Source organism: Ursus maritimus, unplaced genomic scaffold, assembly GCF_017311325.1.
Source record: "Ursus maritimus isolate PB19 unplaced genomic scaffold, ASM1731132v1 scaffold_21, whole genome shotgun sequence".
In the NCBI taxonomy this organism is placed as follows: Eukaryota; Metazoa; Chordata; class Mammalia; order Carnivora; family Ursidae; genus Ursus; species Ursus maritimus.
In genome coordinates, this window is record NW_024424564.1 from 15728568 (window position 1) to 15745016 (window position 16449).

At 40.4% G+C, this 16449-nt stretch overlaps 1 protein-coding gene across 6 annotated transcripts in view; it reads right to left on the bottom strand.

The window, feature by feature from the left end:
• Positions 1-9453, bottom strand: part of KCNC2 (potassium voltage-gated channel subfamily C member 2) — a 186932-nt gene extending 177479 nt beyond the window's left edge. For all 6 annotated transcript variants that reach the window (XM_040637267.1, XM_040637271.1, XM_040637268.1 and 3 more), the window contains exon 1: positions 8734-9453. In XM_040637267.1, coding sequence (XP_040493201.1) covers positions 8734-9426 — 693 coding nt within the window. In that variant the 5' untranslated portion in view covers positions 9427-9453. The remainder of the gene's footprint in view (positions 1-8733) is intronic.
• Between the last annotated feature and the right edge of the window lie 6996 nt (positions 9454-16449).

The following is a 16449-nucleotide window of genomic DNA, read 5'->3' on the forward strand; positions in this document are numbered from 1 at the left end:
CAATCTGACAAACTACTCAAAAAAATTTTTTTTCTATTGGTCTAAATAGTTTTTGTTTAAACATGTTGTCTTAAATTTAGAGTTAATAATATTATTTGGCTATATTGACAAAACTACTTAGAATCACTTTATTTTATTTTAAAATGTGCCTGTATTTTATCATTTAGTGAACGACTTAAAAATTCTGGACAAAGTATTGGTGTAAAGTAAAAGAATGTCTGTGGCCAAAAGGTGGCATATTTTCATCTCTGGGACTCTCCCCACAGAGACACCTAAAAGGAGAGAACACCTTCCATTGATCAGATGAAATCACAGAACAACAGCCAAGAAAGGCTAAACTGACCTTTGCTTCAATTTTCAAAGATGACAGCAATGTTGTAAGATACATAATGAATGGCAAAGCTCTACGATCTGATAGCAAATCACCAGGGTCTTCAAACAAACAGCAAGGAAGACATTACGAGGTGTCTGCATAGAATTTTCTTAATACGTGGAATACAAAGGAAATGTCAGATTACAAAGATGTCCTTTTATTATGAACTTTCAAAAGAAAAGGTCAGTCAAGTGACTAAGAAATTATGGAGTGTCTTTTTCCCCATACTACCAGTGGCATTTGGGCCCAAGTCCTTCATTATGATTCCTGTAAAATTCATTCCCTCTCGAACACTCCCAAAATTTTACTGTTGCTTTACATTTCATCACAGTCCAGTAAGCACCACCAATGACTAAGTATCCACTGAAGAAAGGCTACAGGAAAAGTTCTTCTGCTCTGTATTTACTGACCTCATAACAACATTCAATTCCATTTGCAGATCTTAACAGCTCCAAATATCTTTCACTCCACTGATTCACCAGTTACCCTGCGTTGAAACCATTATAACCTGGTTAATTACATGTGAGAAGACAATGCTCTATAAAATACATTAACCACTACCAATAGACTGAACTAGGTTTGCACTGACAAATTCCAAAGGTGATAAATCAAATGAGAGTAGGAAGCATATTATAAAAGACATATTATAAAAGACACACACAAACAGACACACAAAGGGATAAAGAGAAATAATAGGAGGTAAATGCATAAGCAGGTTAGTTATGAGGCTTTAAAGATAGTAGAACAGTGAGATGTAGACCTGGTAGAGAAGGCTGCATCTGGCGGGGGATCTGGAAATAAAGTGAATACATAAAACAGTAACGATTTCCCTGCTATTACTGAACAATAGGACAGGGAAGAGGGTAGAGCACCCCATACTATTGCTAACATGCCTGCTGCTTCCTAAGACCTAAAACTCGTGCATCTGATGTTAAACACAGTCCAGACAAAGCAACTGAGATTGAATGGAAAGAATAGAAGGTCTAAATTCTAGCCCTGCTACCGTCACCAGCTAGCCATAGCTACGAATAAGTCAGCTGCCTCATCAGTGAATTGATGCAGTTGTGCCAGGTAATCACCAGTTTCCTCCCAATTCTATGCCTCGTGAATACCGGAAGTGTGTCATATATGCCAGTAATCAATCTCATTCAAAGAGCATATATTTTGGATGGGTATGACTAATACACACACACATGCACAAACACACTAATATTCTCAAATCAAAATTTTAAGCCATATTCCTACAAATCTCTTCCATTGCTTAATCATATAAAAATTTTACATATTGTTTGAGAATGTATCTATGCTAATGACAGTGAATATATCCTCTTTTATGTAAATATGTATTTCTTGAAATAGACAAACTATCTTCCCAAAAGAAAAATATGGAACACTATAATATATATATATACATTTACCTTGAAATATTCTTCATTAATGAGTACATTAAAATATAAATTTATTTGAAGTGTGCTAGACAGCATACTATTCTCTATGCTCATTCTGATAGAATGAGTTATGAAAGAGGTTAGAACTAAATAATTTGACATTATTTTGTAAACATTTAGATGTGTTAGGCATATCTGTAAATCCTCAAGTGAATAAGACTTTCCCTTCTGTAGAAGATACAGGAAAGGGAAAAGGATGGTGTCTTTGACAAGGCACTTTTCATTTGGAAATAAAACTGAGATTATCTAATCAGTTATCTTTGTGGTGGATGGATATACACCTGCACCGAAACTTAGATTTAGGAAATGACAGAGCCAATCATCTTTATGGGTTTCATGACAGAGCCACAGCAAAATGATTTCCTGAGATCAATATGTGGTTGAGGGAAAGCTGTTTTCAATGGAAACAGGAAGCTAGGAGCTAACCTGTTTCTATGGTAACCAGAGCAGCAGCTACCCAACAGCTGTAGGGATAAAAGGGCAGAAAGTTATAAATGTAAAAAAAAAAAAAAAAACCAAACACAAAAAAATCAATACTGGTTTACCTCATTAGTGTAATGGTCCTTAGAGTACAATCACAATGAGGGCAGACATTTTGTTCCACCCCCAACCCACTCCCAGGGGTTTTTAGCAGTTAGTATCCTTATTTTTCCTCCAAACCTCAAAATCTAAGAGCTGGAAAGAAGTTTGGATACTAGCTAGTCCAATGTGTCATCCTCATTTTCTTTTTTTCAGAAAATTCAAAGGAAACCAAGACTCAAGGAAATGAAGTAAATTCTCCAAGATCACACAGCTGGCTGTGAAATCTGGGTTAGTGCACAGGTCTCATATATCCCACCCCAGTCAGTTTTCCAATGCTACTTCCATATAATCTCAACTCCTGCTCTCTCCTCCTCCCAAACACCCATATTCTAGTCACTTTCTGTGAAACTATTGACTACATAATATTAAAATTAATCACCACCCTTCAACCTATAAGAAAAATAAAAAGCAGTGCTATATATACATATATACACACAACAGAATAGATAGCACTGCATATATATATATATATACGTATATATATATATGTATATATATATATATATATGTATGTATGTATATATAATTGGAGGAGAGCCTGCTTTTCTAAAAAAAAACCCTTCATATTTCAAAAAGAATTGAATTAAGTTTGTATAATATATTGGTGGTTATTGTTTAGACTATGTTGCCACTATATATTTCCTTCTGGAGATCTGTGTCTACCTTTTATTAGTCCTTTAGTGCCCTTACCATTTCATTTAGACATATTTTTAAAGGTTTCCATAATAAAAGAATATGACTCAGAAGTTCAAAAAATATGAGACCTGAGAACTGCATTTACTTTTTTTTGTAGTAGTAGTAGTAAAAATAAATGATAATGATCTACGTTTTCAAATGGGGAGGGTTGACCTGCATTTGTATATAAGCCTACACGTTCCTTGTTTTCAGTTGCTTTGAAAATAAGCTTCTTGACAGAGAATTTCCTTGGCTCTCATTAGTTTTGTCGACTCAAGTCTACAAATGAGCACTTAACAAAATATCACAGAGAAAAGTCATACCTGATCTGTCCAACCACATTCACCTTTGGCATACCTAATGCCCAGCAATGGATCAAATCACCTACTTTGGGATCAATTACACAACTGAAAATACAATCTTCTAATGAACTTCCTTGATTCTTTTGATGATATATTATTGAATTAGGTACTCTCTGAACCTATCCAACACTCAGAATATAAGCATTAAATTAAATTAATCTGTGATCTGTACAATTAGGGGTCTGGAAAGGGTCAAAAGATACTTAGATGTTTATAAGGGCAAATGCAAAAACACCAGACTATTTATAGCAAACTTTTTTCAGGGGTCCAAAGTTTGGATGTGCACTGCCACATAATTGGCCATGACTTTTAATTAAAATGGAAGATACTAAGACACTTGACCACACCCTAAATAATTTGGTTGTTTTGTCTAAGTACAGCCTTCATCACATTCTCCAATAATATCGAAAAGACAGAGCCTATAAATCACCTTAAAAACAGAAAAATCAAGATTAAAACGGCCTAACACTTTCATAATAAAACAAAGATTAACAATATCTTAACAGCATCATTTCTAAATAGAATGTTTTCCTGAATGTGTCAGGCAATATTTCCATTTGAGTTGTTTTGTTTGTTTGTTTTTTGAGGAAAATTTATCTTTAACATCTCTGGAATTTTTTTGCATTTCTTAATTTAATAGTATTTTTAGGAAATGTTTTATTTTAAATAGGATGGTGAGTTTATTGAGGGCAAAGGACTGTATCTTGTCCATGCACTTCCAGTAACTTCCATAGTTGAATGACTGCATAACCAATATTTCCTAGCTAAGTAAATATTCCAAAAATTCTAATAATTGATAGTAATATTATATGAGCAAGCTGTATTTAGACAATAATTCTTTGAATTGGAGCAATACTTACAAAAGAAAAATTAAAAATTTTTTCTTTAATCTTAAAATATGACTCAATTGTCCTACTTTATAATAATTTTTTTAAAATTAAATGTTACACTGAAAGCTAGCAAACAGTCATTTAGATCATTCTTTTACTATTTCGTTTTGAGGCTCGAGGAAGAGGAAAAAATGGTCCATAAAAAGTAAATTAAGTATGTGCAATTCTGAATCCAATTCTATATGTTGAAATTTGAATTTTAATAGTTTTGAGGAGTATATTTTAATAATACTGTGGAAGTAAACCAATTTAAAATGCTAATAAAGTGAATATTTTCAAGATTCAAAAAATGATGGATTCACTACGACAACCCATGTCTGATTTAGGATGATCTGCACATAACGATATATTAGATAAAGATCCAGAGAACGTATATAAAATGATCTAGACCCAAAGACCGAAAAGCCAACATCTTACATGTGGTTCCATAGCAGTTATTCTTTTTACTGTTTTGGTGTACCTGAGTGGCTCCGTCGATTGAGGATTTGACTCTTGGTTTCAGCTCAGGTCATGATCTGATCAAGCCCCAGTGCAGGGCTCTGTGCTCAACAGGGAGTGTACCTCAGATTCTCTCTCCCGCCCTCCCACTCATTCTCTCCCTCTCTCTCAAATAAATAAAATATGTAATAAATAAATAATAAAATAAAATGCTCTTTTAAATTAAAAAAAAAAGTCTTATCAGCTAACCAAAAATATACGAGTTACCAAGGAAGAGCCACCCTGTAAAGTGGAACCTAATTCAATCACCTTTATTCCCCCCAAAAAATAAGTGAAAAGAACAGAGATAAGGAGAAACTTATGACAGCTCTCAGCTCTTTAATACTGGGAACAAATTATTTAAAATATTTTGGTTCAAGTGTTTTGCTTTTATTCCAGTTTTTTAACTTCTAAATAATCTAGAAGTTCTATCAAAGAAGTTCTGCCTGGCACCTGTCTGCCTACCTATGATCTAATGTTTTCAGAAGAAAGCACACACAAGCTTCATTTCCCTCTTAAACTTAGATATTAAATTGGAAAGATCCAATGCATAACACTTTCACAAATACATCTATGCATCCTTGATTTTTGCTATTTGTAAATATCACTCAATGGCATCAACAGTATAATTTCTCCTTTTCTTTCCTGATCTCATTTTCTCCAGAACAGGTTTCCATGACAACTTATATTTGATTTTTTATAAATTTCTATTTTGGAATACTATTCTTAAGGATAAGAATTCATTTAAATATAAATATAAACTTACTTACCAAGTTAACCTGAACAATTTTGACCTTTAAAATACATATTTATATCATAAATTTAAAGCACTAGAAGAGGGATATGCCAACCAAAACAGAAAGCAAAAATACAATGTTATAAAATTAAATTAATCATCCAGTTCTTATCACGGTTGTTTCAGTGTGGCACTTAAGATCATAAAAGTTAGAAATAAAACACTTCTACTGTATAATTGAGTCAATCTCCTCAATATTGGGAAAAGATAAAGATGATGATGACAGGTTTAACAAATTGAAAGAGGAATTCAGACAGTTAAAAATGTTCATCTCATGTAGATCAATAAAAGATGAACTAATGTAAAAAAGGAGTAAAGAGGGTTTATAAAAGTTAAATACTTGACTTCTATTAAGAATGAGACTTGTAAAGAAAAAAAAAAGAATGAGACTTGTGGCAGTAAGACCACAGCTGAAGCAAACCACTTGATAATTGATTTATGTCTTCTAGAATCATGTCCATGCAAAATATAATTTCATCCTGTGACCTCCCAATGTACTTCTATTTATCAAACTAGTCAGATAACATTAAGTCAAGCCATCATCTGAACTAAAAGGTTCATATAAAAATATTAAATCACATTTAAGTAGAATGGCAACTTCTAATTACTCTTTTTTAGGCAACCCCTATTAATTTGAAAAGGGTTTTCCCTGAAGACAAGTCCCACAGATGTTGGCCAGTCTGAATGAAAGAAAATCACTACATACAGACTGGGCAATAAAAATGCGAAGTTCAAACAGGGTTCAAGAAGTCAATCTGAGGGGCGCCTGGGTGGCTCAGTCGTTCAGCATCTGCCTTCGGCTCAGGGCGTGATGTCAATTTGAATTTCATATTTTCACTCTAATGTTGGGTGGTGCAGGGTAAAAATTCTATAAGTCAAAGTCCTGGAACTCATATATGTTTTAAAAAGTCGTTGATGACCTTTCAAAGGTAGATTCTAGAAAGCATCTTATGCTGCATTAAATCTCAAGAGCAACATGATCTGCGGAGATTTCATAAGCCAGTCAGTTATAATGCATGGTTGTGGTACAAAAGGGCCTGGGGAGGATGTCATGAGACCTCCAGCATAATTTTGGATCTGCTATTAACTTGCTGTATGACCTTGGCCATCACTTAGCATTTGCAGTCCTCATTTTCCTCATCTATAAAATAAAGGGTCTTCATGAAGTGACCTCAAGGAAATTTTCCAGGTCTGTGATTCTCCGCTGATTCTGCTTCTAATGGCTCTTTGACCTTGTGTTAATCTCTAATACATCTGTGCTCTTTCCTCACCTGAAATGGATGCACATCAAACCCTTAATATTGTCACAATGTAATCCTAGTAAGATTTTTTTAAACTATTTTCAAGTCGATAGTCTACCCTTTGACCAATAATCAATGAAATCAATTTCCATAGCAATAATAAAAATTGAATACCATCTTCAAGTTTTTGCTATGCAATCTAGCCTACAATAAAAGACATTATATTGTCATGAGAAAAGAGAATAACACATTCTGTCTCTTTTATAGCACGCGATCTGGAAAAAAAAAAAATCAGATGATGAGCCTGAAAACAAATTCCGATTATCTTTTTAGCCACCAAGTGGAAAGAGCACTGTGGCACCCAGCTGGAATTGAAAAAAACACAGATGTAATGGTCATGAGTCTGTGATTTAACTTAAGTAAATACGCACTTGTTTTTGTTTTAAATCCAACTGCTGTTGAATTTATAGAATGGTCTTAAAAGGAAGATACCAAAGTTGAAGTTATTGATTCTATATTCAAATATGATACTGTGGACCTACCGAAATTTATGTATGCATTTAAATGCCGGGTCCAATAGAGGAGCAATGCTTGAAATTGTCTCTTTCATATTCTATTTCAAACTGAAAACAAAACATATCCTCAGACTTTGAAAGTGGCATCAGAAACACATCTTCTGACAGGTTATTAGACTGACAGCTGCACAGTATCTCGGATGCAGAGACTTCCGACATACAGAAGAAGACAGTAATGAGGATGGAGCCAAAGGGAGGCTGCTTAGGGGGTATTTTTTCTGGGTGTCAGAAGCACACCAGACACATGCAGTTGCAAAGATTTAACTAAATACACTACTCCCTTCTCGTCTATAATTAAAAACCATTCACATACTGTATAATTTTTGGTTATTTATATTTCTTTTATTTCCTTTAAACTGGAGAAACTATTATTGGTAACTTTTACAGTCCCTTCATGGGATCCTAAAGAATTAATTGGGAGTGCCAAGGACTAAATTTAAACGGTCGTTCAAGCTAGAACCTGAAAAGAAAAATTGAGGATGGAGTCACAATCTAAAGAGTAAAATGAAGTTTGCAACAATCTAAATTACCCAGATTTAGATAATCAGACTAAACTAGCATCACCAAAGTGACCAATTCACATTCAACCTGTAAGAAACATGGATACAGCCCAAGGGGAAAAGGACCAGACTCCACAAGTCAATGTGCAGGTGGGCTCTCTGGTCAACTCCCTGGGACAAGCAATTCAGCATTCTCCTCCTTAGGAAGGAGACAGGCCCAAACAGCATTCAGGAGATTCTCTTCACAAAATGAACCTCCCCGCGCCCCCCCCCCCACACCCTGTCCCCAGCCAGCCACCTACTAGATTCTATTTCTCCATCTCTTTCTTCAGATTAGATCCCTAATTGAAGCCACTGCTTTGAGTCAGATGTGAAGGAGTGTCAGGCCTCACTGAAAATGTCAAATCGTGATGACCAGAGGCCTGAAGAAACATCCATACTAAAGGAAAAGTTGGAACAAAAGAGTCGGGAAAAAAAAGAATCAAGACAAGCACGATACCAGTCTCAGGACAAGGTTCCAGACAGACTTGCACAGCGAGGTTGACATTTGCCCTCTAGCTCCCATCTGCTAAAGTAAATCTCAGTTTGAGTTGAGGAGGAGAAGTGGAGGATGAAGGGGAGGACAGGGCGGATAGCGGCCAGGGTCCCTGAGCTAACCTGACACCAGATGGGTTTCTAATCTCATCCTTAAGGCCCTGTTCTCTTCTCCCTCCCACCCCCTGCGTCCCAGAGGCCCTTGGTGGAAAAGAACAGAAAGTTGGGGAAGGAGTTGGAGGAGCTGGAGCAGCAGGGAAGGGGGCGGTTCTGGCCTTACCCTGGCGGCTCTGGACGAGTAGGGGTCCTCGAAGAGGGCCCACATGCGGGGCTGCAGCCTCCTCCAGCGGCCAGACTTGCCGTCGGGGCCCCCCAGGCCCGCGGCGTCCTCGATGCCCAACCTTTTGGCCGCCAGGTCCTCGTCGTCGCCAGGGTCGCCACCGATGAGGTCGGGGGTCTCGAAGATGTCGAGCGCCTCCTCGGCGTCGCGGTGCTGCCGGTAGGTCATCCAGCAGCAGGGCTCCACGTCCGTCTCGTCGATGCCCCAGAAGGCCAGCTCCTCCTCGAAGAGCGGCCCGCACACGTCGGCGGGGCAGTGCAGCTTGCCCGTGCGGTAGTAGTTGAGCACATAGGCGAAGACGCCCGGGTGCCGGTCGAAGAAGAACTCGCGGCCGCCCCCGGGGTGGTCGCCGCCGCCGCCGCCGCCGCCTCGGGGACTGCAGTTGCCCGCGCCGCCCTCAAAGCAGCCGCCCGGCCCGGGGGACAGTGGGGGCGGTCGTGGCGGCGGCGAGAGCGAAGGGGGCGATGGCTGCAGCTTGTCGCCCGCCGCCGTCAGGCAGTCGCCCTGGGGCTCGGAGGCGGCGAGAAGGGCCAGGCGCGTCCCAGGCAGGGTCTTGAGGGTGCTGCGGTAGGTTTCGTGCCGGGTGCCCCCGACATTGAGGATCACCCTCTCGTTGTTCTCGATCTTGCCCATCTCTGTGGCTCAGACATGACTGGGGGGAAGGTGAACACAGCGCCAAGTTAAAGATCTCGGCCGTCAGAGCCGCACCATGACCCCCACCCCCACGCCGATCCCGAGTCCCAGGATGTAGAGTTGGAGACAGGCGAGGGGCAACTGACCCTCCCAGGAGGATTTGCGCGCCAGCCCTGTCCCCGCCTCAAACAGCACACCTTCCCCAGGCTTCCAGAAAACCAAGGAGGTGGTCTCAGCCTCCCTGACCTTTCAGGACACCTTCTTTCCTGCCTCACACCTTTCTCCCCTTGCTCTGGTCTCTCCTACTTCATCTTTTCACCCTTCACCCTCCCTCCCCTCTCTCCCCTCTCACAGAAAACCTGCTTCTAGGCCCGAACCCCCACTCCTCTCCTCTCTCCAAACCCTTTATCTCCCTCCTAAACCCTCTCTCCCCCTCTCTTGCTCCTTACCCTCCCCCTGCCCTGGCCCCTCTCCTCCCCTCCCCTAAACCATCTCTTCCCCCTTCCCTGGCCTGGAGGCAGTTCCCTTAGGCAAGGAGTTTCTCCACTGAAGGAACTTGGCAGTGTTGGGTGAGAGCCCCCAGACGCGGCGGAGAGACCCCATTCCACGCGTACCCTCGGTACTCTGGACGGCTCGCGGCGCCCCGGCACTCAGGGAGTGCCCTCTGAGTGCCCTGTTCTCGGTTCACTTCCACTCTCCCTCACGGACCAGGCAAAAAGACTGAACGCCGAAGTCAAAGCAAAAAAAAAATCTCCCTGCTGTTGCCTTTCACCAAGGAGACCTGTGACTAATTTCCTGATCCAATTTCCTTTTCACATTATTACTGTTGTTGTTGTTGTTGTTGTTGTTGTTGTTGTTAATATTATTATTACTTGGGAAAGGAAACCACTAACTAGGTTCCATTTTTGAGAATACGAATGATCAACGCATCCCACCCCATCCCCCTTCCCAAGAAAAACAAACGCCTGGGGGATGCAGAGTAGGGGGGGGCTGCTTTCTAGGAGGGGCGAGGCCCTGGGAAAAGCCGCTGGAGGCACACCCCCTGGATCCCTGAGCTGACAGTGTCCCCGTTTCCAGTCTCCCAGCCACCTCTCCCCAGGGCTTCACCTCCACATTCCTATTGCGGAACGGTGGGGGGGATGCCTGCCTGCAGGGTCAGCACGCCCTTCCCGGCAAATCACCCCTTTCCCTCCCGCCCCCAGATACCTTAACGAGACCGACAGAAAAGTGGTTCTGCTTTGGTTTCCGAGTGGACGAGGTTCTCCGGGCAGCCGGACTGAGTCCTGACACCCAGCCGAGCCGCCCTTCTCCAACGAGAAACTACTTGTTGGCGTTTTCCGGGTTCAGGTGGTTGGGCCGCTTCTCCCGGCGCTGGGGTCGCGGAGCCAGCCCCCGCTGGCCGCCGGCCGCGCTCCCCGCCTTCATTCTGCGAGCTGCGGGCTCGCCCCGCGCCCACCTCCGCGCCCACCTCCGCGCCCAGAGTCACCATCGCGCAGGGCTGGGCAAACCATGGAGCTCGGGGCGGGTCCAGCCGGCGCTCCGCGAACCCGCCGGGAGCGGGCACAGCGGCGGGCCGCGACCACGGCGGAGCTGACCCGAGGTCAGGAGAGCTCACGCACTTGAAGGGGAAGTCACCGGGCTCCGACCTGGACCTGCAGGTTTTGTTTCTCCCCCGAAAGCGGTCGCTGCTAGAGCTGTCCCTTCCGCACCACTCGCCGTCAACCACCAGCGCCGGAGCACAGAGCTCAGGAAAGGGTGGGTGGGTGGGTGGGTCTGGGGAAGCTCTCTTGTACCAACCAGGTTCATATATTTTTCTTCCGTGAAGCTCTATCCCCACCCTCTCTGGAGCTTCTGCCTGCCTTATTTACACCCGACTCTCCATACCCTTTCTCTTCCCACTGCCCCACCCCTCCCAACAAGTGAGAGAGCATCCCTAAGACCAATTCCATTTTTTTTTCCCCTTTCTTAATGACAGCGGATGGGAGAGAGAAGTGTACTTACAGGTGACAAGTGAGTCTTGTTTCTCGCGTCTTACACATGGCTCTGGCTTGCTCTTTCCAGTCAAATGTAGGTCTCCAGTCACCACATCATGGTTATATAAAACAAAACAAGTTTAAAAAGTTTATTCCAGGAACATAATGCTCTAGCAAGTGAAAATTCAGGTTTCTTTATCAGAAGCGACAGAGGCAGGCTACAGATACCCAAGTACCAAAGCAATTATCTGATTAGCCAATCTCTCCCTTTCCAATTTTTGTTGGGCCTCGTATTAGTTTGCTAGGGCTGTCATAACAAAGTACCACACGCTGGTCTGTTTAAACAGCAGAAATGTATGATCTCACGGTTCTGGAGGTAGAAGGTAGAAATTAAGGTGCAGTCTGGGTTGGTTCCTTCTGAGGGCTGCGAGAATTGGACCTATTCCAGGCCTCTCTCCTGGGCTTGCAGATGGCTCTCTTATCCCTGTGTCTCTTCACATCATTTTCCTTTTATGTCTGCGTCTGTCCAAGTATCCCTTTTTATATAAGAACACTTGTCACAACAGATTAGGGCCCACCTTAATGACTTCATTTTGACTGGATCACCTCTGTAAGGACCCTATCTCCAAAATAAGGTCACCTCCTGAGGCACTGGAGGCTAGGACTCCAACACCTTTCTCTTTTGGTGGGGGGAGGGGCAGGGCTGTTGGAACACAATTCAACCTGTATCAGTTCATGCCACCAAACAGAGTGTGTGTTTCTGTGTCTGTGTGTATATTGAGAGAGAGAGACAGATGGAGAGGGACTCCATTCCACAGGTATAACTTGAAAGGATTGAAATCCATGGAGCAAGTAAAACCCCAGGTTGAATGTGGGAGGAAGTCTCTTTGAAAAACAGATACCGATATTGACACTGCGATTTAGAAAGTACGAGAGTTATGAATTACTATATAAGAAAGTTTTTGAAATATACAGGACTGCAGGGTGGGCAGTTAAATACAAATAGTTCCTTAAGAGAACCCCTATCTGTTATGACAGTAGATAATGAAACAAAATAAAGAACTAAAAATGTCTGGAAGGTTATTGATATCTAGGAAACTAATGTAAGAAAATATGATATGCACCCATTCATAAGAAATTTACTAATAGTATGTCAGTACATGTGCAGTAGTAACCTCAGGAACTGCTATATGGGCCCAGCCTGTGACAACAGAAATTTGCTTTTACTAACACACACACACACACACACACACACACACACACACAAGTGTAAAGCTTAACTGCTGAGGGAGTGATTCTAGTTTAGCACTATTATCAATCACTGAGGCATTTCTTAAAATAAGTGATAGTAAATTTCAACTGCCAGAAAATTTCCAAAGAAAAATTACATTCAAATTATAACATGCATTCTCATATTATCTAGATGGTTCCTTATATAGCTTAATGTAAATTCAATAGGGAGAAAAAGGCATATGGTTTGTTTTAAAATAAATTAGCAATAGTAAATGTAGTAGCAGAAGCATTTATAATAATAGATAACATTTACTGAGATCTTACTATGTGCAAAATGTTTTACATAAATTACCCTTTTTAATTTAAATGGAGGAAATATTCACATTAAATTATAAGACTTCCAGAAAGATAACTCATACAGATGGCAGAAATCAATAATGGAAGCCTTTAGCCTGATAATATTAAATCTGTATTATGAGGGATCTACAGAGAAACCAAAGGAAGAGGGGAAATGCTGCAAAGGACCCATGGAGGGGAAATGAGAAAACAAAGGCCTAATGAATCAATTTGAGTCTAAGGTTATATAAGCTACTAGAAATCATCAAATCTACAAGAGGATCATCTTTTAGAAGAATTCAGACTTTTCTTGTGATTCATAAAGGATTAGATGTGAAACTAGAGAACATTTCAGATAAGTTTGAAAATAAGAAGATGGAAAGATAAAAGGAAGAGATATGCATACCAGTGGAGAACTGATAAAGCATTGAACAAAATACAGTCTCTGTCTCTCTCTCTCTCTTTTTTTTTCCCCTGGTCAGTATAAGAGAGGAAAATCCTAAGACGAATATCCAGGCTTCATTATATAAGACCAGAGAGAACGGAAAACCCCTCCAGCTAACTAAGTCCCTGATGCTTCTGTAAAAGACAGATAAAAGTGAAAAGAAAGCAAATCTTTGAAAGATGGCAATGGAAAACTGAGGTGGAAAAAACAGTTGTGGTTTCCTTTGTTGGTCTGTGTGGAGCAAGGATTTGAAAGACCGTATGGACATTACCCCTGGCAGAGAAGCAACTGAAATGCTGCTTCCTTTATATCCTCCAGTCGGCATCACAGAAGGGCTACAGACACAGAGCGCTACATCACCACCAGAAATGTGCATTGATCTCATTAAGCCCCATTGTGACTGTCAGAATGACATACTTGTGAAAGTTTAACAGTTGAACAAATTAACTCTTTTAAAGTTAAGTATAAGGATTTTTTCAATATTATGCACCTTCAAAGAGCAATATATTCATGGACAAAATTCCTTTGCAGATTAAAAAATGGCCACAATTTCCCATCCCACCCTGTAGATATGCCCCCTTTATAATGTGACTTCGCATCTTCTCCCATCAAGTCTGTTTCTGCAGCTTCTCACTCTGCACTGGCTTTGCAACTTGCCTTGGACAACAGAATGAGGTGGAAGTGATGTTGTAGCAGCTTAAAGCCTTGGCTTCAAAAGGTCTTGCATCCTTCTGCCCTCTCTCTTTTTTGGAACCCACCCTGGTGCTATGAGACTAAGCCTTAGCTGGCCTGCTTGATGATGAGAGACGTATATGCCAGCCAGTCTCTCTCAGTCTCTCCCTCTCTCTCCCTCTCTCTCTCTCTCTCTCTCTCTCACACACACACACACACACACACACACACACACACACACACAGGTGCACACACACCTTTGATACAAAGATAACCAGTATTAGGAAAAAAGTCAGAGGATATAATAGAGCAAGGATTTAAAAGAAATAAATACCTAAAAGAAACAGAGTGCACCAGACAGCTAAAACTTCTTATCCCTGCCCCTAGATGATACCCAGAAGCAGAACTGTCTTGCTCTTACACATGTGTCCAGAAGAACTGGCCAGCTGAGCCTAGCCCAACTGCACTGACCCACAAAGTTATGAGCTAAGAAAAGACTATACCTAGGTTATTAAGTTTGGGAGTTGTTTGTTACCAATCTGATTCATCCTCTAAGTTTCCTTCATCTGAAAGTTTTTTTTAAAATTTATTTTACTTACCTACCCTCTTAACAATAACATATCAGGTACTGCAAATTCTAAAAGAAAATATATGATACATATTTTCCTCATTCCATACATTTTTGAGAGGCAGTATTTTACGGTGGTGAATTCCACGGGCCACGGAGACAGGTAAACTGGAGTTCATCTTCTGAGTGTTACCCACTAGATGTCTGACCTCAAGAAAACTGCACAACTCCTTGAACCTCAATTTGTTCTTCTCTAGAATGGGGAGGATGACACTAAATATGAGGATTAAATGACATAAGGCCAATAAACACATAAGAAAATTTCTGGAACATTTTAGGCATCTACTAATAGGTACTTTTATTGCCAAATGAAGAAGTCTCACACCAAAATAACATAGTTAATAATTGACAGAAGCAGGGCCATAACCATATCCTCTGATAGCAATCCTGAGTCCTATCTATTGTACCATCCTGCTTCATACAGAGCTCAAAACTAGGTCAAATACTGGATATTCCATAGAGATGTAATGAAGCCCAAACTGTGGAATCCTTGCAATAAGTCTGCATCCTTCTCAAAGTATTTTAACTTGAAAATGTATGTATTAACCAACTTTTAATGACCTACTTTAGTCAATACACTTTTTTTAACTACCCAGTGTAGTTACTTATGACAATTATGATAATAGATGTACACATGACGAATTCATGGATTACTAATTTTACAACTTGGTCATTTGATTTGCCAGAAATATATACTTGCATTGCTTGTTGAGAGCCAGAGTCTCTGCATAAATACCCAGCATGACAACATAGCCAATTTGAGCTTACTGTATACTTAGAAAATTAATGTGCAAGAGTCCTGAGAAAAGGCATCTTAGATTGAAGGAAGAGGAAATTTTTCCAAGAATATAGGATGATGTTGACTGATGAGCATTAAAAGCAAGAGTTGAAAATAGCCTTCTTGTTATGAAAAACTCTGGGTCATAGTCCTCTGCACCAGCCATTCATTTCAATAGATGATGATGATAGATGGATGATAATGATAGATTAGATAGATAGATGAATAGATAGATAACCTCTGTAAATGGAGCAGTCCATTATCCACCATACTACTCGAAGTCATTGTAACTTACATAACTGCTCTACCACTCAGGGTTAAATTATTGGCAGATATCAATAAAGTGCACTTTACTTTCTAATGTTCTTGTTCCTCAATAGGTCATGGATGCTAGATAAGACATTTCATTAAAATTTCATAATCTGTATTTTTAGTACTTTCCTGCCTTCTGTTTCTAATTATTTCATACTTGTATGACTTACTCTATCACATTATATACATTCATAGATTTCCTCTCTTTATATTTTCTTTGTAACTTCCCAGCCTTGGGAGAGTTCTAGGCTTTGAAGTGCATCAGACTCCCTTGAGAAGCATTTTAAAATGCAAAAGTCTCCATCCAGAGATTCTGATTCAATTGGTTTGTTCTGCACCAGTTTCTGCAATTGGAAATCAGTGTTTTTAAGAAACATCTTACGCCTTATGAAATGTCCATCGGAAGCTATATTAAAGTGACTTTTTATAAAAATATAACAAGAAATAAGCTGAACATTGCATCTGCAGAATATTTCAAGGAGGGATGGGGCAGGAAGAGAATTAACATTTATTAAAGATAAACGATAAGTATACTTATATATAATTTCATTATTCATTACAATAAGTCTAACACGCAACTGTTGAAATACTCATTTTCTTCATATTAGGCAAGACATTGTTAGAGTGATTAAGGAAAAGAATTATT